This window comes from Mercenaria mercenaria, chromosome 12 (genome assembly GCF_021730395.1).
Source record: "Mercenaria mercenaria strain notata chromosome 12, MADL_Memer_1, whole genome shotgun sequence".
In the NCBI taxonomy this organism is placed as follows: Eukaryota; Metazoa; Mollusca; class Bivalvia; order Venerida; family Veneridae; genus Mercenaria; species Mercenaria mercenaria.
The window spans coordinates 24,913,294-24,935,948 of NC_069372.1; the positions used below are offsets into that span (position 1 = coordinate 24,913,294).

Here is a 22,655-nt window from a genome sequence, read left to right on the forward strand (position 1 = left end):
AAGTTTTGAGACCAGTCTTAAGAATTCCATGCACATGTTATGGACCAGTCTAAAAAATTCCATATCCAGGTTTTAAAGTTAAGTTTTGAGACCAGTCTAAAGAATTCCATGCACATGTTATGGACCTGTCTAAAAAATTCCATTCACATTTTATAAAGTTCAGTTTTTAGACCAGTCTAAAGAATTCCATGCACATGTTATGGACCAGTGTAAAAATTCCATGCACGTGTTATAAAGTTAAAGTTTTGAAACCAGTCTAAAGATTTCTATGCACAAGTTATGGACCAGTCTAAAAATTCCATGCACAGGTTATAAAGTTCAGTTTTTAGACTAGTCTTAAGAATTCCATACACTTGTTGTTGAACAGTCTAAAAAAATCCATTCCCATGTTATTAAGTTCAGTTTTTAGACCAGTCTAAAGAATTCCATGCACAGGTTATGGAACAGTATAAAAATTCCATGCACAGGTTATAAAGTTAAAGTTTTGAGACCAGTCTAAAGAATTATATGCACAGGTTATGGACCAGTCTAAAAAAGTCCATGCCCCGGTTATAAAGTTAAGTTTTGAAACCAGTCTAAAGACTTCCATGCACAGGTTATGGACCAGTCTAAAAGGTTCCATGCACAGGTTATAAAGTTGAGTTTTGAAACCAGTCTTAAAAATTTCATGCCCAAGTCTTAAAGTTTAGAGACCAGTCTAAAGAATTCCATGCACAGGTTATAGACCAGTCTGAAAATTCCAAGCAAATGTTATAAAGTTGAATTTTTAAACCAGTCTTAAAAATTCCATGTCAAGGTCTTAAAGTTAAGTTTAGAGACCGGTCTAAAGAATTTCATGCACAGGTTATGGACCAGTCTAAAAATTCCATGCACAGGTTATAAAGTTATGTTTTTAGACCAGTCTAAAAAGTTCCATCATTTGAATAGCTGTTACTGAGTACAATTATTAACCTTTAGCCTGCTGGTGCAAGTGATTCTGCTTTGGCGACCAGTGCAAACCAAGAAGTGCAGGCTGATCATGGTCTGCACTGTTCACTATTCATTTAGTAAATTTTCAGTGAACACCCCTTCAAATAATAAATGGTATTGCTAAAATTGTATGATGGACCAGTCCATTTTCGAAATTTAGAAGGGTAATGGTTAAATCAGCCAATGGCAAAACTGCATTCTGAGACTGGTTTCCAAACCTGATTTAAATCCTTAGAACAAGATTCCAAGACTTCTTATCCTTGTATTCTGTATAACAGGTTACAGCCAGCTAGATCCAATCCAGTGAGCATGCCGAATGCTCGACCAGCTTACAGACGTCTCTCTGGAAGTGACAGTCCATCAACAGTGCAAACAGTTGGAGCACAGAGTGTGCCACTCTTGATTGAAGCAGGTAAACTGAATATTTCTTGTTGTTCTCTTAGGAACTGAATGCAATTTATTCAGCTAGAAGTTATATTTAAAGATGCTTTTCAGTCCCCATTTTCTGTAGTATGTACAAAATTAGTGTTCAGGTATACAGTCAAACTTTGTTGCTTGAAATCGATGGGACCAGCAAAACTTGTTTGCGTTATCAGTAGTCGAGCCATGGAACAGTTTACATTATTCAGGAATTTTTCCAGGACCTGACGATGAAATAGAGCAAAAGGAGATGTTCGAATGATTAGGTTTGAGCAAATGAAGTTTGACTGTATTTTAATCGCTTTATTTATTATAGTCTCTATATTTACTGCAGTCATATACTAAGTTTGGAGACCATTCTCGTGTTGCTTATTTAGCACTAGTCAGATTAAGATATGCTCGAAATTTACCTACCATATGTTTGGGTTTTGGCTAGAAAATGCTGTTTCTCAAATAGCTTAGGTTCTTAGAGGTCAGGGGTTCAAGAATCAGTGGTGTCATAGCTGTGCTTCATGTTGATACATCACTCTTTTTAAAGGGACAGATTTTATGGTAACCCTTCAAGGTTTTGTTACAGCTAAACAGGTTATAAAGATATTAGGTGACTGTCTATGTTAGGCAGTGTTCTCAAATCACCTGAGACAGCAATGGAGTGAGAAAGCAAGCCTTAGTGAAGTTTCTTATTTGCCCTGCCCTGAGGATTTGGAAAACACATACTCATTTTAAACAGGCAGACATTTTAGTTATTTTTATGCCTATGGCAAGGTTATCCATCTAGTACCATGCCCTTTTGTTTAACTTTAAGCATGGTTCTAGTGAGTAATCAATAGCTAATGAAACATGTTATATTCTTGGTTACAGGAAGTTTTGATCAGTCACCACACTTACTTGATGTGTATAGTAACTGGACAGAATCAACTGTTGCTAAGCAACCAAGAGGCTCTGATGACCTGGAAGAGGATAGACTGAAAGAGACACTTGCAGATGCTATGGTAGAATCACCCTGCAAAGATCTAGAGAAACTGTCATTGAGACACCAAGGTAATTTTGCATGTATTCACTTGTACATGATTTTATAATCTACATTTAGCTTAAAATGTTTAGTAGTTCAGTCGGTACTTTTGCGCTTTTTTATCTTGTCCATTGTATTTTGGTGATATTTGGTGTTAGATTTATATATTAGCTTTTCATTATATATTGTGGTTTTTTATGGCTTTATTCACTTCTTTCGGTACCTTCCTATTCCTTCCCTTCCGGCATTATTTAATCTGTAAACCTTACCTTTTATATGCTTACAAATTTTTTATTACTCAAAAAACTACCCTTTTAAATGTCTTTTAAAATGTGTTAGTGTGAATTTCCATTCATCATTCGTGTGTGTCAACAAGTCAGTCAAGCCTGTTGTACCACATCCAAATGTTAACCTACACCTATAAAATCCCATATATCAGTGTCATCTATCAAAACCTTTGTTTAACAATAGACATTCCAAGAGCAAGTGCAAGTGTTAGAGCAGAAAAAGTGAGAGGTCAGGTTGAAAAGAAGATTGCTGTAGAAAAAACTGAAAGTGGAGCAGTTAATCATAAGAAAAAAGATGTTCCTGGAAAAGCAGAAGCTGAGAAGATTAAAAGTAATGATGAAGATGAGAAAGGAAAGCAGCCTGAAACAACAGCACCAAAGGACAAGAAGGGTAAAGGAAATGCTGGGAAGCAAAACAAAACAGAAGTAAAGGTAACACCAGTAAATGTTGTTGAAGTGCCAAAGTGTGACGAGGCAAAAGCAGATGCAAAAAGGGTTGAAGTTGCTCCTAATACAGGTAAAAATGGTAGAAAGAAAGGAAACTCTAGAAAGTCATTGGATGCACAGTTCTCAAATTCTAATACAACTGTCAAAAAAGAGGAGGTAAAATCTAGTTCAAGTGATATAGAAATAGAGAAACAAGGTGATAAGGTTGCTCATGATAAGAAGCCAGTCCAAAGCAATCCGGATGACTTAAATGCTAAAGATACTACTGCCGAAGTGAAAGATGTGAAATTATCAAGTAAGTCTGGTACATACGTTCATGATAAAAGTGACAAAGATAACACAAACAATTTTAAATCCACTGCCAAAACTATTGCAAATACTGCCAGTAAAGAACATGTTGAAATTGCTGAAAGTACCTCAGATAAACAAAACATTAAGGAGGAAAAAGATTTGAAGTTGGGGTCTGTTGTGAAAAATGAACAGAAAACTGACAAGTCTGATTTAGAGTTAGTTAAAACAAATTTGTCAAAAGGAAACTTGAAAGTTGAAACAGATGTTGCCAAGGAGAATCTTCTTGGCAAGGAGAGGGAAGCTGACGAGGAAGAGGTAAAAGTGTCTGGTTCAGAAAGCCCATCAAAAGGAAGGTCTAAAAAGAAGAATAAAAAGCAGAATAAAAATGTCACTAGTGAATCATTGAATGAAAAGTCATCAAATGGCGAAACAAATGAAATACGTAAGCAATTTTCTTCAGCAAGTATAAGTGAAAAATCAGAGATTAGTGGAATAGGAATTACTCCAGAAATAGAAACTGAATTGTATCAAGATTCTGCAGTTACTAAAAAAGAAAATGTATGTTCAGTTGCTGAAACTCCTGATATTCAGGAACCTGTTAATATTTCTGATACTGAAAGTAAAACAGAAAAAGAAGTGCTGCAAGAAGAAATAAAAGAATGCACACTGAATGTTGAAACACCTTCTAGTTTATTAGATCAAAAATCAAGTAACACAAAGATAAGCCAGAATGAAATTATGTCTCTGGATGGCCAGATGAAATCTGAAAATACTCTTATAAAAGTAGATGATCAGGATTTGAAGGAGATTACTTCTGAATCTTGCAAAGCTCCAGTCGCAAAGTCTAGCTTTGATACCTCTGCAAAAAGCAAAAGTAAGAAAAAGAAGAAAAATGGAAATGGTAGTGAGACAGATTTGATTGAAACAAAGAAAGTGGAGATTAGTAACACAGAAAAGGAGATAAGACGTGAAAAGACAGAATTAAAAAATGTTGAAATGTATGAAGAGAAATTTAATGCAAGTGATGACAACTTAACAAGAAAAACTGATGAACCTAAAGAAGTTAAGAAAAAACAAAATTTGGAACAGGAAGAAAACAAAGTTATTGTAAAATCTACTGATGAAGTTAAATTCCAAAGTACTGAAAATAAAGACAAAAAGCAGCCTTTAGAAGTAAAGTCACCTGTCACTGACAGAGAACCGAGGAAGTCAGATGTCTTAGATTGTGATCAAGAAATCTTTGAAGTCAAGAATAAGAAAAAGCGAAGAAAGAAGAAAAATGGGATGGAAGATTCACTTTATGTTGATGTGCCGAATAATACTGAAAAGCAGCTTCCTTTAGATGTACAAGAAAAAAATCCATTTCAAGCTGAGGGAAAAGGAAGTGTTAGTACAACAAGTGTTGCAGATTATAATTTTGTAAGTGAAGTCGCAAGTGATAGTGCTGTACTTACCAGTGCCAAAAATGGATTGATAGCCACAGAAGATCAAAAACCTGTAAAGTCTTCCATTAGTAAAGGAATTGTTGAAGCAAAAATGCTGAAATCCACTGAAGTTGAAACAGATATGGAAAAATCAACTAGAAAAGATACACCTGTACATAATGAACTCATAGAAAATGTAAAAGAAACAGAGAAGGTAGCAAATCCAGAAAATAAAGAAAATCTCAATGATGATTTAGCTGAAGAAGAAATGTTTGTGGTCCCAAAAAGAAAAAACAGAAAAAAGAAGAAAAGCGAAGAAATAAATCATGAGTCTTCCAGATCGTCTTCTGAGACTGAAATCATTGAAAGTAAGTCAGAAAATATTGAGAAAAGTAATTCAGTTCAGAAAGTAGATAGCAAAAAGAAACGTGCAGCAGAGGTAGATGATGACAAAGAAAAAGAGAAAGAGAAACTGGTAGTTAAGAACAAAACTGATGAAACTGGTGAAAATCTTGATGATAGTAGTTTGAGAAAGAAATCAAATGAAACAGTAGTAAAAGAAAGTTCTGAAGATAATTTGGTTATAAAATCAAAAGAGGATGAAAATGGGGATGAAATTGTTTCAATAGAAGAAAAGAAAATGGAAGATTCTACTGAGTCAGGTTCAAAGTATGAAACTGCTGAATCAGCAGAAGATGATCCTTCTGCATGGGAAAGGTTTGAAGAGTGTACAGAAGAGAATGAATCTGAACGTGATACTGCTGTAGAATCAAATAGTAATATTTCAAATGAAAAAAGTAATGAACTTATAGTAGAACAAGATATGAGTGCTTCCTCTAGAAAAGATAAATCAGTGGAACCTTTTGGTGGTGTAAGTAAGGTACAAATGGACAAAGCAGTCAAAGGAATTGAAAAACTCGATTTAACTGAATCTGTGAGAAATGAGAAGACAAGTAAGAATTCGAGCTCTCCTGAAGAAGATGAAGCTCTTGTGTTGGGGAATAAGGTTGATATGGGTGCATCTGTAATGGTTATGTCAATGTATGATGAATCAGCCAGTAGTTCTAATAGAAGTTCAGAAGAGCGTGATGGAATTGGAAAAGGGAAACAGGCTTCTGAGAAGGAAACAAAAAATAAGAAGAAGAAAAGAAAGAATAAGAAATAGAATTTTACCTTTAATTTTATAGACTAGATAAGATTCAACTGTAAAATGATACTGAATGAAATTTAAAGAGAAAATTTACTAGTTAAAATGATCAAAGACACACAGAAGCAAAAGTGATAAATTTAACATCTGACTTTGCTAGAAAATTGTGAAAATGCTTTAGATATTTTATTGCTAAGCTTATTTATGTTAATTAAGACACAAATTCAACATTAATGTCCCAATGCTAAAGCATAATATATATGTATAGTGATAGAGCAGTATTTGATGTAAATGTGTCTGTGTGATATTTATACAAATATTAATATTTATTTTTAAATTAGCTGTATGTTTGTAGTAGTTATTTATTATTGGTAGGTGAAGGGTGCTAATAAGATAGATATTAAGCTTGCATGTGGCTGTAAAATCTGATAGATGTAACGTTTAAGCTGCCTTTTGTTTCTTACAATGTTTAGATATTAAATTAATATCTTAATTGATGTAAGAATTTCAACACAGTAGAACTAGAAGGTATTTTAATTTTTAACCCCTCTTTTAAACTCTTTTCAAACACTTTCAGAAGTTTCTTTTTTTAGCTCACCTGTCACAAAGTGACAAGGTGAGCTTTTGTGATCGCGCGGCGTCCGTCACCCGTCCGTCCGTAAACTTTTGCTTGTGACCACTCTAGAGGTCACATTTTTCATGGGATCTTTATGAAAGTTGGTCAGAATGTTTATCTTGATGATATCTAGGTCAAGTTCGAAAACTAGGTCAGTAGGTCTAAAAATAGAAAACCTTGTGACTTCTCTAGAGGCCATACTTTTCAATTGATCTTCATGAAAATTGGGTCAGTAGGTCAAATAATAGAAAAACCTTGTGACCTCTCTAGAGGCCATATTTTTCAATGGATCTGTATGAAAGTTGGTTTGAATGTTCATCTTAATGATATCTAGGTCAAGTTCGAAACTGGGTCAACTGCGGTCAAAAACTAGGTCAGTAGGTCTAAAAATAGAAAAACCTTGTGACCTCTCTAGAGGCCATACTTTTCAGGGATCTTCATCAAAATTGGTCAGAATGTTTACCTTGATGATATCTAGGTCAAGTTCGAAACTGGGTCACGTGCCATCAAAAACTAGGTCAGTAGGTCAAATAATAGAAAAACCTTGTGACCTCTCTAGAGGCCATATTTTTATTGGGATCTGTATGAAAGTTGGTTTGAATGTTCATCTTAATGATATCTAGGTCAAGTTCGAAACTGGGTCAGCTGCGGTCAAAAACTAGGTCAGTAGGTCTAAAAATAGAAAAACCTTGTGACCTCTCTAGAGGCCATACTTTTCAAGGATCTTCATCAAAATTGGTCAGAATGTTCATCTTGATGATATCTAGGTCAAGTTTGAAACTGGGTCACATGCTGTCAAAAACTAGGTCAGTAGGTCAAATAATAAAAAAACCTTGTGACCTCTCTAGAGGCCATATTTTTCATGGGATCTGCATGAAAGTTGGTCTGAATATTCATCTTGATGATATCTAGGTCAAGTTCGAAACTGGGTCAACTGCGGTCAAAAACTAGGTCAGTAGGTCTAAAAATAGAAAAACCTTTTGACCACTCTAGAGGCCATATTTTTCAATGGATCTTCATGAAAATTTGTCTGAATGTTCACTTTGATGATATCTTGGTAAGTTTGAAACTGGGTCACGTGTGGTCAAAACTAGGTCAGTAGGTCTTAAAATAGAAAAACCTTGTGACCTCTCTAGAGGCCATACTTTTCAATTGATCTTCATGAAAATTGGTCAGAATGTTTACCTTGATGATATCTAGGTCAAGTTCGAAACTGGGTCACGTGCCATCAAAAACTAGGTCAATAGGTCAAATAATAGAAAAACCTTGTGACCTCTCTAGAGGCCATATTTTTCACGGGATCTGTATGAAAGTTGGTTTGAATGTTCATCTTAATGATATCTAGGTCAAGTTCAAAACTGGGTCAGCTGCGGTCAAAAACTAGGTCAGTAGGTCTTAAAATAGAAAAACCTTGTGACCTCTCTGGAGGCCATACTTTTCAAGGATCTTCATCAAAATTGGTCAGAATGTTCATCTTGATGATATCTAGGTCAGGTTCGAAACTGGGTCACATGCCATCAAAAACTAGGTTAGTAGGTCAAATAATAGAAAAACCTTTTGATCTCTCTAGAGGCCATATTTTTTTCATGGGATCTGTATGAAAGTTGGTCTGAATATTCATCTTGATGATATCTAGGTCAAGTTCGAAACTGAGTCAACTGCGGTTAAAAACTAGGTCAGTAGGTCTAAAAATAGAAAAACCTTGTGACCTCTCTAGAGGCCATACTTTTCAATTGATCTTCATGAAAATTGGTCAGAATGTTTACCTTGATGATATCTAGGTCAAGTTCGAAACTGGGTCACGTGCCATCAAAAACTAGGTCAGTAGGTCAAATAATAGAAAAAACCTTGTGACCTCTCTAGAGGCCATATTTTTATTGGGATCTGTATGAAAGTTGGTTTGAATGTTCATCTTAATGATATCTAGGTCAAGTTCGAAACTGGGTCAGCTGCGGTCAAAAACTAGGTCAGTAGGTCTAAAAATAGAAAAACCTTGTGACCTCTCTAGAGGCCATACTTTTCAAGGATCTTCATCAAAATTGGTCAGAATGTTTACCTTGATGATATCTAGGTCAAGTTTGAAACTTGGTCACATGCCATCAAAAACTAGGTTAGTAGGTCAAATAATAGAAAAACCTTTTGACCTCTCTAGAGGCCATATTTTTCATGGGATCTGTATGAAAGTTGGTCTGAATGTTTATCTTGATGATATCTAGATCAAGATCGAAACTGGGTCAACTGCGGTTAAAAACTAGGTCAGTAGGTCTAAAAATAGACAAACCTTGTGACCTCTCTAGAGGCCATACTTTTCAATGGATCTTCATGAAAATTGGTCAGAATGTTCATCTTGATGATATCTAGGTCAAGTTTGAAACTGGGGCATGTGCTATCAAAAACTAGGTCAGTAGGTCAAATAATAAAAAAACCTTGTGACCTCTCTAGAGGCCATATTTTTCATGGGATCTGTATGAAAGTTGGTCTGAATATTTATCTTGATAATATCTAGGTCAAGTTCAAAATTAGGTCAACTGCAGTCAAAAACTAGGTCAGTAGGTCTAAAAATAGAAAACCTTTTGACCACTCTAGAGGCCATATTTTTCAATGGATCTTCATGAAAATTTGTCTGAAAGTTCACCTTGATGATATATAGATAAAGTTTGAAACTGGATCACGTGTGGTCAAAACTAGGTCAGTAGGTATAAAAATAGAAAATCCTTGTGACCTCTCTAGAGGCCATACTCTTCATGAGATCTTCATGAAAATTGGTGAGAATGTTCACCTTGATAATATCTAGGTCAAGTTCAAAACTGGGTCATGTGCCTTCAAAAACTAGGTCATTAGGTCAAATAATAGAAAAATCTTGTGACCTCTCTAGAAGCCATATTTTTCAATGGATCTTCATGAAAATTGGGTCATGTGGAGTCAGGTGAGCGATTCAGGACCATCATGGTCCTCTTGTTTTATAAATGTCTGTTACAGTAATATAATGAACTTCCCTGTTCAGCTTAATGAAGATTGAATTAGAAATAATTTGCTTGTTGTCTGTTATTAGTTGACTCAAACCTGTTGTCATATAAACTTTTTTCATATAGAGATGTAGAGACTGTCTAAAACACATTTGTCAAGTTAATACAGGTAATAACTTTGAAAAAAAACACCGACTAGTTGTGTAACACAACTGCAGAAATTCACAGGAAAAACACAATTATCAATAATAGTTAACTTTTTCTACATTTTGAACACATCTGGTTAACTTTTCTATGTTATGAACACCACATTTTAGCTTTTTTTCATTATGAACATCTCTAGTTGACTTTTCTTTATTACAAACCTCTGATTAATTTTCTACATTATGAACACCTCTTGTTAAGTTTTCTACATTATGGACACCTTTAGATAACTTTTCTGCATTATGAACACCTTTTAACTTTCCCAAATTATGGACACTTGTAGTTAACTTTTTTCTACATTATGAACACTGCTAGTTAACTTGTCTGTATCATGAACACCTAGATAACTTTACTAAGACTCGAGTTAATTTTACTATATTGTGAACATCTGTAGTTAACTTTTCTACATTATGAACCGCCCTAAATATTCTATATAATGAACACCTCTAGTTCTTTTTGTACATTACACATCCAGTTAACTTTTTAACATAATGAATATCTCAAGATAATTTTTCTTTATTATGAACACCTCTAGATAACTATTTTACATTATGAACACCTCTAGATAACGTTTCTACATTATGAACACCTCTTAAAAAGTATTATCCTCCTCAAGTGAAAGTCCCTTCAGATATTACCCAGTCCACATTATCGAAATGTTCCCAGAGTTCTTTCATATGACCAGAAGGTTTGCAAAAAATTTCAGCAGACATTGTGTTATAAGTATTTACTGTGTAAGTGGTATGAGAATTATGACTGTGTAAGGATATGAAATTTAGTGAATAGTTTTTGGGTAGCTTCATATTAATATGACTTGCCTATAGTATGAAATAGAACCATTGATGATGAAATATTAACAAAGGTGGGTTTTATGCAGCTGATCATTTTCATTTGCATTCCACCCTAAGTATATTTTGATAAACTTGCATTTAATATAAAATATCTCTGAAACATTCATAAGGATTTTTTTGTCATATTCTGTACTGCATTTTTTGGTATTTTTCCTGATGTGTACAAAATGTATTTGCTTAATATACAATAACAGTGATCAATAACTCAATGTCATGAATGAGAAACTATTCATTAAATTTTACAGGCAGAATATATTTATATAAAATTTATGTAAGCACGAGAATTCTATGCAATTTTATGTTTTCAAAATCCCACAGGGATTTGAATGCTTGCCATACTGAGATTTAGTGCAGCTTAGATCTCATTTGTTTTTTATTTACACAACCTGTGGGGTAACTTTATGCCCTATTTTACAGAATCTGGTGCCTTCGTAAACTCATAGATGATGCATTTTAGTATAAAACATTTTATTTTATATGTAACTGTTCTATCACATAGTATATATATCATATGTTCAAGACAATAAGTCGCTCGATTGGCATATTTGAAATTTTATGACTTAAAAAAATTTCAGAATTGTGCTGTATGATTTAATGATTATAAAATTAATACATACATGCTTGCTTCAAACACTGTGTTATTAAAATATTTGCATTTGTCAACATAATATTACATATAACAGTATATAATAAGGATAGAGGAGGAAGGACTAAGCTTATTTCGAAGTTGTCTCCCTCTACATACTTATATACTAAACAAGAACTGGATTCTCGAATCATTTCCGAAGTTTTGAAAGATACAGCTTTTGATAAGAACATATGCTGTCACTTGTCTTGAAAATATTATATATATTCATGTTTATTTTATTTTGCGGCATTTTGAGCAAACTGAAGGCATTTTAAAAATGATAATTATATAGCACCTACAGTTTATTTTTGATCTGTAGTGGTCACATTTTACTGTTGCCAAATAAACATTGAGTTTTTTTAATCGGTCATGAACCTTATTCTTACAGATTATGCATTTAAAAGTAGTTATTTTATTCTATTTTTGAAATCCATCTATATGAGAACTGCCATATCACTTAAATACAAAGTAAGTCCTAAAATAGATATATTTTCATAATTATGATGTGTTTATGTCATATGTCAAGTGGAAGGAAGAAACGTTAAAAGTTACTGCCCCCTAAAACGGCAAAACAGTCTATATAAAGATGTTGCAAAGATAAGACTTAAGCAGTTAGGCGTATTAATACACAGGTGGTTAGACAGGAGTAAATTTATGCAGTACTGCCATATACATTGTCTTACCTCACGACAGTTTTCTGTAGCACTCATTATTAAGTGATCTTAGCCAAATACTACAATAGCTTTTTATCCTTATATACTGTTTAATCTTTTAACCCTTAGCCTGCTAAATTTCTAAAATGGAATGGTCCATCATTCAATTTGGGAAATACCATTTATTATTTGAAGGGGTGGTTGTTGAAAATTTACTGACTGAATAGCGAACAGTGCAGACCATGATCAGCCTGCACGGATGTGCAGGCTGATCTTGGTCTGCACTGGTCGCAAAGGCAGAAATATTCGCCGCCAGCAGGCTAAAGGAATCAATCCTATCCTGTTGAAACTAGGTTACTCAGATTATAAGATATCCCTTTATAACGGCTTGGTATCAAGACATAGCGTAGAAAGTACTTTTTCAGACTTTTATATATCACAAATTGTTCCCTGGTTATACACGTATATCCTAGCAACACTATCCAATACACCTGGTTTAAAAAATTAGTTCAATATAACTTTTTGTATTTATTTTGTATTTGTTGTTTGCGATTTTAGTTTTCAATAAAAATCGGAAAAAAAAACACAATTGTTTTCAGCAATTTTAACTTAAAGGAGGTGCATAATATTGTCGTGGTATTTCTAAACTTTAAAGTTTCATAGATTTAGATAATGCAGTTTAGAATTACACTTTAAAGAAATTAATATATGCGTAGCATTAAATAAAAAAATATGAATACTGTGTAAAGTAATGCTCTTTGGTGTTGCTTGTCGCTGTGTTAACTTTGAAAATTTGAATATTATTTTGATCCAATTCCGCGGTCTGTCAGATCCACTTCGCATAGCCATCCAGCTTAACGAACGAAGTGCAACTACCAGCTGTCGATATGTCGCAAAATTTTTATGCAGCTCTTATTGTATATTAAACCTCAAAATTACATCTTTTGATGATGTGTATAATTGATTGTATATTGGGATATTGTTCACAAAATCCAACAATTACATTTTTTTAAATGAGAAATTACGTACAAACAATATTAATACTTGTACGTGTATCTTTTAAAAACCTATGCCACACATTTCTTGGCACAGCTACATCGATATTTTCTTTTTATTGCCCTTTAACATCCTTTCCTTACGTCATTCTGCTGTCATTTTTCGCTAAAGACATAAATGTTTCTTGTTCCTTAATCAAATAGAAGGCCGTCTGTTACCAGGACTTGCTTTGATGGTCGCGCAAAACTCATGAAAACAGACGATAATGGCCAAGAAAATGGCAGTACGATACAACATAACAGACATCAGATATTTGTCAATTACCGCGTTGCTCTTAAACTTTTGTTCTCTTATTGAACTATAAACAAAAGGTTTTGACATTAAATATTATTGGAGAATCGTTACAGACGAACAAACAATGTCCCGAATATGAAAATTGGTTATATTTAATCAGGGCTAACGTTATAGGTGACATATTGAGCAGAAACCGCTAAGATAACCAAACTTCGAATACCTCTAAATAAATAAAAGGAACTAAAATGGGTATACGTCTAAAGGTTCCGAAAGTCTTGTGTGTCAAACGAAGCTTTTCACTCTGTAGCAAGTACGTGTGCGTTATTTCCCTTTGACCGTGATTGATATCAAATCATGCATGCTCCGCGGTAAGTTGTATTGTGAGACATAGCTTTTCTGAGAATAAGAAAACAATGAATCATTGAAGTAACACGTAGTAAATATCACATTTACCACTGAAAAAAGGAAATATCTGACTGAGACTGATACAGAATGAGTACCGAAATATTTTGCACAGTTAGCAGCAGGTCATCCAGGCCGAATTACCAGGCCTAGTAGACTGACGCGCACTGCCCGGTAAGTTACCTCCTTAGCGGCCTCCAACCTATAACGTAAACCCCGGTCCTGTCTTATTAGTCCCCTACCGGAGGAGACTATAGGAATGCCTTCCCTCCATCTGTCCATCCGTCCGTCCGTAAATCTGAACCCTGCAATTACTCAAAAAGTATTCAAGTTAGGTTCATAAAACATGGTATGTGAATAGAGGGTAATATGTAGATTATGCACGTACATGACTTATGCTTGTAGGTCAAAGGTCAAGGTCACTATTGAAGGTCTTTCTGCTCCGTAACTTTTATATGCAATAATGGATTATCTTAGTACTACACACAAACGTTTCCCATGATGAGACAATGTGTCAACGCATGATCTATGCTTGTCGGTTAAAGGTCAAGGTCACTGTTTAAGGTCGGGTAAAATGTTTTCTGCTCCGTAACTTTTAATTGCATTAAAGGAATTTTTTAATACTACACAGAAATGTTCCCCATTATTAAACTATGTGTCGCCACATGACCCATGGGTTGCCGGTCAAAGGTCAAGGTCACTATTGAAGGTCAAGTAAAATTGTTTTATCACCGGTAGGGGACTTCTGTATTGCCACTGCAATACTCGGTCAATTGTTACGTAAGACCATAAAACTAGCTCCTTACCAAAACGGTAAGAAAGTGGACAAGTGACAGTAGAAACTCACTAGCTTAGGAATTTCATTGTTTACTCTTCAAAATGATAAACAGAACAATTTTACATGTATATAAAGTTTTACGACAGTGAAAGCTAAGATCGTTTGTGTTGTTTGTGTGCGAATTCAGCTTTTGGGCGTATCACCCTGAAAGGTATAGTCTGTGGCTTAGAAAATGTTTGACTTGGTTTTAAAATAACGCGTAGGCTAATCTTCTTCAAATAACGACGAAAAGTTATTTTCATTCAAAAACGAAAGCACAACTTGAAACGATCTTAAGTCGTGTTGTTAGTCTGCTCTGCTAGTTATGAAAATGGCAAATGTATTCATAATCGAAAATTTTTGTCAGATATGGAAAACAGGTTTAATATATGGAGAGTTTCACGTAAAACTGTTGTATATATACACATAAATAAAAGCGGAGAGACAATAATTTGACGTCCATTCCATTATATATAAATTCACTCCCTTGAGCTTAATCGTGCACAGCTTTCAGAGATCAAAATTAGCATTTCCCAGTAAATACTTATTTAAGTCTGTCTTACTACTGCACATATTTCAGGATATGTTCTGTTCATCTATTACTTAAACATGCAAATTTTTGCGTGCGGAATTTAACGTTTCAGTCACGGCTTGTAATGGACGATTATCACGTCAGTGCGTATATCACATCAAAATTCACCGGAATGATCCGAAATGACCGACAAGTAATCTTAACTACCCGCAATGTAAGATAAGAGTCTGTGATATATTGATAACGCGCACGCGATATCGGCATAAATAGGCCGAGTATTATTCCGCTGTCTGTTGTTTGATGATGGACAATATTCAATGATGTTATTGTCATGTCTAATTTGTCAGTAAAGGTTTTGATGGCTAAACTAGCGATATTGATGATAAGGAATGATTGCGGGGTTGGAAAATTTAGCTTCCGCTTCGAAGAATGGAACACTTGCATCAGATAATCCGCAAGACAGATGTGAAAGTGAATAGGCTTTTCTTTAGATATTTTTTATGTTTTTCGCTTCTTGGTCTAGCGCAGTAATTTGCCGCTTGGATTAAACCAGCTACCTTAATCTTTTTGTATAGTTTACTGCTTAAAATCGGCTTGAAATTTCCACTGGCACCAGACCAGAAATAAAATGCCAGTGTTGATATTATCTTATTCCTATGTATAATGTGATGGTCATGAACGGGGTAAAAACTTTTCCATTTTTATTCGCGCATTTCACAACTAAAATACGCAAACTGATGGACCTTTACCTGATTCAATGGACAAGTGGTATGTTGTGACACGAAACCATTACCTAATTTCAACGAAAGTTGAAATGTTGTGATGTGCAACTTCAACGTAAAAGACAGCCATTGATATTTGTAGAATACATACTTGACATATTTTAAGAAGCCGAATATTAAAGAACACTGAAAACGCTGTAGCACTGTAAGAAGTTTTTAGCCATTTGTATAATTCAGAATCCGCCTTCGCATGATTTAAAATCCTTTTTCTAATACACCTTTACACGATGAGAATAGCAATATTTATTTATTTATTTATTTATTAGCAATCGTTGGTATGTTTACCTGATTGAAGGACAATGGACAATTGTTGTTATACTGTTAATGCACCTTTATGTCATTCGAACAAAAAAATAAAAGGAACAGTCATTGTTCTGCCTTTACTCGATGTGCATTATTGGTATGTTGAAGTGTGCACCTTTACCACAGCAAAGGACAAATGAGGAGTGGCAGTCGATCTGTTGTAAGTTATTCTTTTACCTGATGTTAACGACCATGGGTATGTTGTTGCAATGTGCTCCTTTGTCCGATTCAAGGAAATGGAAATGAACAACCATTAACGTTTTAGCTGGCATTTTTTCCAAGTGTAAAGGAGAAGGCGTATCAATTTATATGAATGCCGCCGTTCGGGCGTTGGAGTCTTTAAAATAGGACTACTGTTCAAAAGTTGTAGTTTGAAATTTTAAAGAAAATGGCTGCCTGAAAACAGCCACTATAGTGTATTTGACGTCATTTAAATTTTGTTGAATTATTTATTTAGCAAATACACATCAAATTTTTATATTTTCTGGAGAAAGAAAAGAAATTATTTTTCAAAATGAGAAATGAGTATCTTTAAGAGTAAATTAAGTCCACCATTTTATTTATGTTAACATGGAAACAAAATGGCTTCCGTTTTGATCAGATATTGAAATGTTATAAACATTCTGAATTTCAATCCAATCATTCACTGGTAACGTTAAATGATTAAACAAAACATTGTAAACACGATGAGCATTAGAACAACGATGCATTTCCTTTAAGGAAACGAGAGGAAAGAAACATCTTTGGTTTAAATAAGCACCTCTGCTAGGTATAAAGAAACGAAATAAACAGATTGAAATTAGAAAACACTGATATGTTGTAGGGCACATCAAGACCCGATTTCAGGTCATGGGACAACCATTGATACTTTGTGTAATATAAGGAAATAGAAGGAAGTGCCATTCCTTTTGATCTGTTATAGAATACACATTTTTTTGTGATACGGGGAAACACTCCTATTGATATGTTAAAGAATACATACTTGTGTGACATAGGGAAACAGAAGTACCAATCATATTGATATGATGTAGAAATTAGAATACACCTTTTTGTGATGTAGGGAAACGGAAGGAAGTACCAATTATACAGATATAGACTACACATTTTTGTGATGTGGGGGACCGAAAGGAAGTATCTCTCATACTGATATAGAATACACCTTTTTATGATGTAAGGAAACGAAAGGAAGTACCAATTATACAGATACAGACTACACATTTTTGTGATGTAAGGAAACGAAAGGAAGTACAAATTATACTGATATAGAATACACCTTTTGTGATGTAGGGAAACGAAAGGAAGTACCAATTATACAGATATAGACTACACATTTTTGTGATGTAGGGAAACGGAAGGAAGTACCAATTATACTGATACAGAATACACATTTTTGTGATGTAGGGAAACGAAAGGAAGTACCAATTATACTGATACAGAATACACCTTTTTGTGATGTAGGGAAACGGAAGGAAGTACATCTCGTACTGATATAGAATACACATTTTTATGATGTAGGGAAATGGAAGGAAGTACCAATTATACAGATATAGACTATACATTTTTTGTGATGTAGGGAAACGGAAGGAAGTACCAATTATACTGATATAGAAGACACCTTTTTGTGATGTAGGGGACCGAAAGGAAGTATCTCTCATATTGATATAGAATACACCTTTTTATGATGTAAGGAAACGAAAGGAAGTACCAATTATACAGATATAGACTACACCTTTTTGTGATGTAAGGAAACGAAAGGAAGTACCAATTATACTGATATAGAATACACCTTTTTGTGATGTAGGGAAACGAAAGGAAGTACCAATCATGCAGATATAGACTACACATTTTTGTGATGCAGGGAATCGGAAGGAAGTACCAATTATACTGATACAGAATACACATTTTTGTGATGTAGGGAAATGAAAGGAAGTACCAATTATATTGATACAGAATACACCTTTTTGTGATGTAGGGAAACTTTAAGAAGTACTAATTATACTGATACAGAATATACGTAGGGAAACGGAAGGAAGTACCAGTTATACTGATACAGAATACACACTTTTGTGATGTAAGGAAACGGAAGGAAGTACCAATTATACTGATATAGAATACACATTTTTGTGATGTAGGGAAACGGAAGGAAGTACCAATAATACTGATATAGAAAACACCTTTTTGTGATGTAGGGAAACGGAAGGAAGTACCAATTATACTGATATAGAATACACATTTTTGTGATGTAGGGAAACGGAAGGAAGTACCAATTATACTGATACAGAATACACATTTTTGTGTTGTTGGGAAACGGAAGGAAGTACCAATTATACTGATATAGACTACACATTTTTGTGATGTAGGGAAACGGAAGGAAGTACCAATATTACAGATATAGAATACACCTTTTTGTGATGTAAGGAAACGAAAGGAAGTACCAATTATACCGATATAGACTACACATTTTTGTGATGTAGGGAAACGGAAGGAAGTACCAATTATACTGATATAGACAAAACATTTTTGTAATGTAGGGAAACGGAAGGAAGTACCAATAATACTGATATAGAATACACCTTTTTATGATGTTAGGAAAGGAAAGGAAGTACAAATTATACCGATATAGACTACACATTTTTGTGACGTAGGGAAACGGAAGGAAGTACCAATTATACCGATATAGAATACACATTTTTGTGATGTAAGGAAACGAAAGGAAGTACCAATTATACTGATATAGAATACACATTTTTGTGATGTAGGGAAACGGAAGGAAGTACCAGTTATACTGATATAGAATACACCTTTTTGTGATGTAGGGAAACGGAAAGAAGTACCAATTATACTGATATAAAATACACACTTTTGTGATGTAGGGAAACGTTAGGAAGTACAGCTCGTATTAATAAAGAATACACCTTTTTGTGATGTAGGGAAACGGAAGGAAGTACCACTCATACTGACAATAATAAATTGTTCTGTTACCTTATATAGACAGGAAGGAATAACCAATTAATGTGTTTACCTTCTGTAAACAATTTATTAATATTTTGTGGCATGTACCTTTTCCCGATAGGGAAAGGAGCATCTATTGTTAGTCATGTGAAACATTTCATCTGATATGAGCATTTGTACTGAGAATACCAGTACCTTTTTGTTTCCGTTCTTGTACGTGAGATAATATATCTGTTCAATTCAAAATGGATGGACATATAGAGATAGGCTACATTTACTTATTATATATGTATCATAAATCTTATATATTAATAATAACAGATAATGGAAATAAGATAGATAATAAAAGAAAATGTAATACAATACTCGCAAAAGCATTTCTGTTTGTTTCATCTGTCAAAAGATCTCTGGCAGTTCTATAAGTAAAACTTCTTAATTCAAAAGATTTGTTGATGCGGAGGACTGTATCGTGTTTTATGACAAGTCATATTTACGGGCATTAGGGAGACATAATCAGTTAATACGGTTGAAGATACGGAAGACGGCCATATCTCTTAAATATGGCTGGTTAATTAAGATATATGAATGCTTAATAAGTCTGCGAGATGATATAAACGACAGTTATGATTTGTTCAGCTAGTCTTGATGTACCATTTTAAGGGGATTTATGGCTGGTTCTGCGATAGGATCGCCAACATTAAGCGGAAAACTCTGACAGAAGACGTCTTGCTTTCTCTGTTTATATAAAATTTGATTTTAAAGACGATGTTGACTGTCACGGAATATGGAGAAATAATGAAACATTAAGGAAAAAATTACACTTGATAGCACATTTCTCATGTTCATGTAGCAATTTCATCGGATTTCTAAAATATTTTGCAGTCGAGCAAATGGAAATCAGAGAAAGATCATATTTTTGTTGCCTTTTTTATTTGTTGCATGCCTTTTCGCGTGATTGCATTAGAAAACTGAGAATTCTCTTCCAGGTTTTTGCTGTTTTTCTGCTGTGTTTGCATGGACATTAAAAACCTTTTTTACCGTTCAATTTAGATGTAGCTTTGATTTTACCAACAACTTTATTTCAGACTTGGCTATATTTTATAAAACAATGTGTCAGTTACGTGTATTCTAGCAGTGTTGAAAGCCGTACATGTACTGTGATAGTGTTTAAAGTGGTAGTATTTAGACGGTACATAATGTTCAAACTTACCTCTGTCTGGAAGACTTTTGTCTTTAAAGGACTTATTTTCACAATGCTTTCGCCAAACTACTTTGTTCCTGCATCAGTAATTGAAATTGTGTTACCAAAATCAAATATTTACAATCATTTGTTGTGCAATGTCGTATTTAACGGCAAGTGATTCTGCCTTTACGACCAGTGCAGACCAAGATCCATGCAGGCTGATCACGGTCCGAACTGCTCGCCATTCAATCAGTATCGTTTTTAGTAAGCACTTTTAACAGTTAATGGTACTGTCCAAATTGAAAGATGGACTAGTTCATTACAGAAATTTAGCAGGGAAAGGGTTGATATACATGTAACGACATATTTAAATATGATCTAGGTCGTCAGAGTTTTGCAAATATTAAATTAATCTAATAAGATATTGCATAAGATATAAGATATCTTGCACCAGTGTTGAACATTCCAGATAAAAAGTAAAACATTTTCTGTCCGCAAGCCTAAACTGTTTATTAGCAGCCGGCAGCGATTTATATACTTTCATTTGCGCGAAATTGCATGCCAGCGAATTTTAGATGATTTCACAGTAGCTTGTTTTTAGCTCACCTGAGCAATGCTCATGTGAGTTTTTCTGATCACTCGATGTCCGGCGTCCGTCGTCTGGCGTCTGTCGTCTGTCAACATTTAGCTTGTGTATGCGATAGAGGCTGTATTTTTCAACATATCTTCATGAAATTCAGTCAGAATGATTATCTTGATGAAATCTAGGCCGAATTTGAAAATCAGTCATATTGGGTCAAAAACTAGGTCACTAGGTCAAATCAAAGAAAAACCTTGTGTTTGCGATAGAGGCGGTATTTTTCAATTAATCTTCATGAATTTTTGTCAGAATGATAACCTTGAAATCTAGGCCGAGTTTGAAAATGGATCATCTGGGTTTAAAAACTAGGTCACTAGGTCAAATCAAAGAAAAACCTTGTGTATGCGATAGAGACTGTATTTTTCAATTAATCTTCATGAATTTTTGTCAGAATGATAACCTTGATAAAATCTAGGCCGGGTTTGAAAAGGGGTCATCTAGGGTCAAAAACTAGGTCACTAGGTCAAATCAAAGAAAAACCTTGTATATGCGATAGAGGCTGTATTTTTCAATTAATCTTCATGAATTTTGGTCAGAATGATTTCCTTGATTAATTATAGGTCAAGTTCGAATATAGGTCATCTAGAGTCAAAAAGCAGGTTACTAGGTCAAATCAAAGGAAAAGCTTGTATATGCGATAGAGGCTGTATTTTTCAATTGATCTTCCTGAAATTAAGTCAAAATGATATCCTTAATAAAATCTAGGCCAGGTTTGAAAATGGGTCATCTGGGGTCAAAAAGTAGGTCACTAGGTCAAATCAAAGAAAAACCTTGTGTATGCGATAGAGGCTGTACTTTTCAATTGATCTTAATGAAATTTAGTCAGAATGACTGTATTGATAAAATCTAGGTCAAGTTCGAATATTGGTCATCTGCGGTCAAAAATTATGTCACTAGGTCAAATCAAAGAAAAACTTTGTGTATGCGATAGAGGCTATATTTTTCAATTGATCTTCCTGAAATTAAGTCAGAATGATTGCCTTGATGAAATCTAGGTCAAGTTTAAATATATTTTATCTTGGGTCAAAAAGTAGGTCACTAGGTCAAATCAAAGAAAACCCTTGTGTATGCGATAGAGGCTGTATTTTTCAGTTGATCTTCATGAAATTTGGTCAGAATGATTGCCTTGATAAAATCTAGCTTAAATTTGATTATGGGTCATCTGGGATCAAAAAGTAGGTCACTAGGTCAAATCAAAGAAAACCCTTCTGTATGCGATAGAGGCTGTATTTTTCAATTAATCTTCATGAAATTTGGTCAGGATGATTGCTTTGATGAAATCTAGGTCAAGTTCGAATATGGGTCATCTGGGTCAAAAAGTAGGTCGCTAGGTCAAATCAAAGAAAAACCTTGTGTATGCGATAGAGGCTGTATTTTTCAACTGATTTTCATGAAATTTTGTCAGAATGATAGCCTTGAAGAAATCTGGGTCAAGTTCGAATATGGATCATCTGGGTTTAAAAACTAGGTCACTAGGTCAAATCAAGGAAAAACCTTGTGTATTCAATAGGGGCTGCATTTTACACTGGAATTTCATAAAATTTAGTCAGAATGGTTGCCTTGATGAAATATAGGTCAAGTTTGAATATGGGTAGTCTGGGGTCAAAAAAATAGGTCACTAGGTCAAATCAAAGAAAAACCTTGTGTATGCGATAGCGGCTGTATTTTTCAATTGATCTTCATGAAATTTAGTCAGAATGATAGCCTTGATAAAATCTAGATCAAGTTTGAATATGGATCAGCTGGGTTCAAAAACTAGGTCACTAGGTCAAATCAAAGAAAATACTTACTTATTCTCAAGATTTTTTGCTCCAATTTTAATGATAATTGGTCAGAATA

At 34.3% G+C, this 22,655-nt stretch overlaps 1 protein-coding gene across 1 annotated transcript in view; it reads left to right on the forward strand.

The window, feature by feature from the left end:
* Positions 1-6,745, forward strand: part of LOC123533555 (uncharacterized) — a 39,773-nt gene extending 33,028 nt beyond the window's left edge. Inside the window, exons 20-22 of the mRNA XM_045315221.2 lie at positions 1,248-1,381; positions 2,251-2,430; positions 2,873-6,745. Coding sequence (XP_045171156.2) covers positions 1,248-1,381; positions 2,251-2,430; positions 2,873-6,015 — 3,457 coding nt within the window. The 3' untranslated portion in view covers positions 6,016-6,745. The remainder of the gene's footprint in view (positions 1-1,247; positions 1,382-2,250; positions 2,431-2,872) is intronic.
* Positions 6,746-22,655: the final 15,910 nt, after the last annotated feature.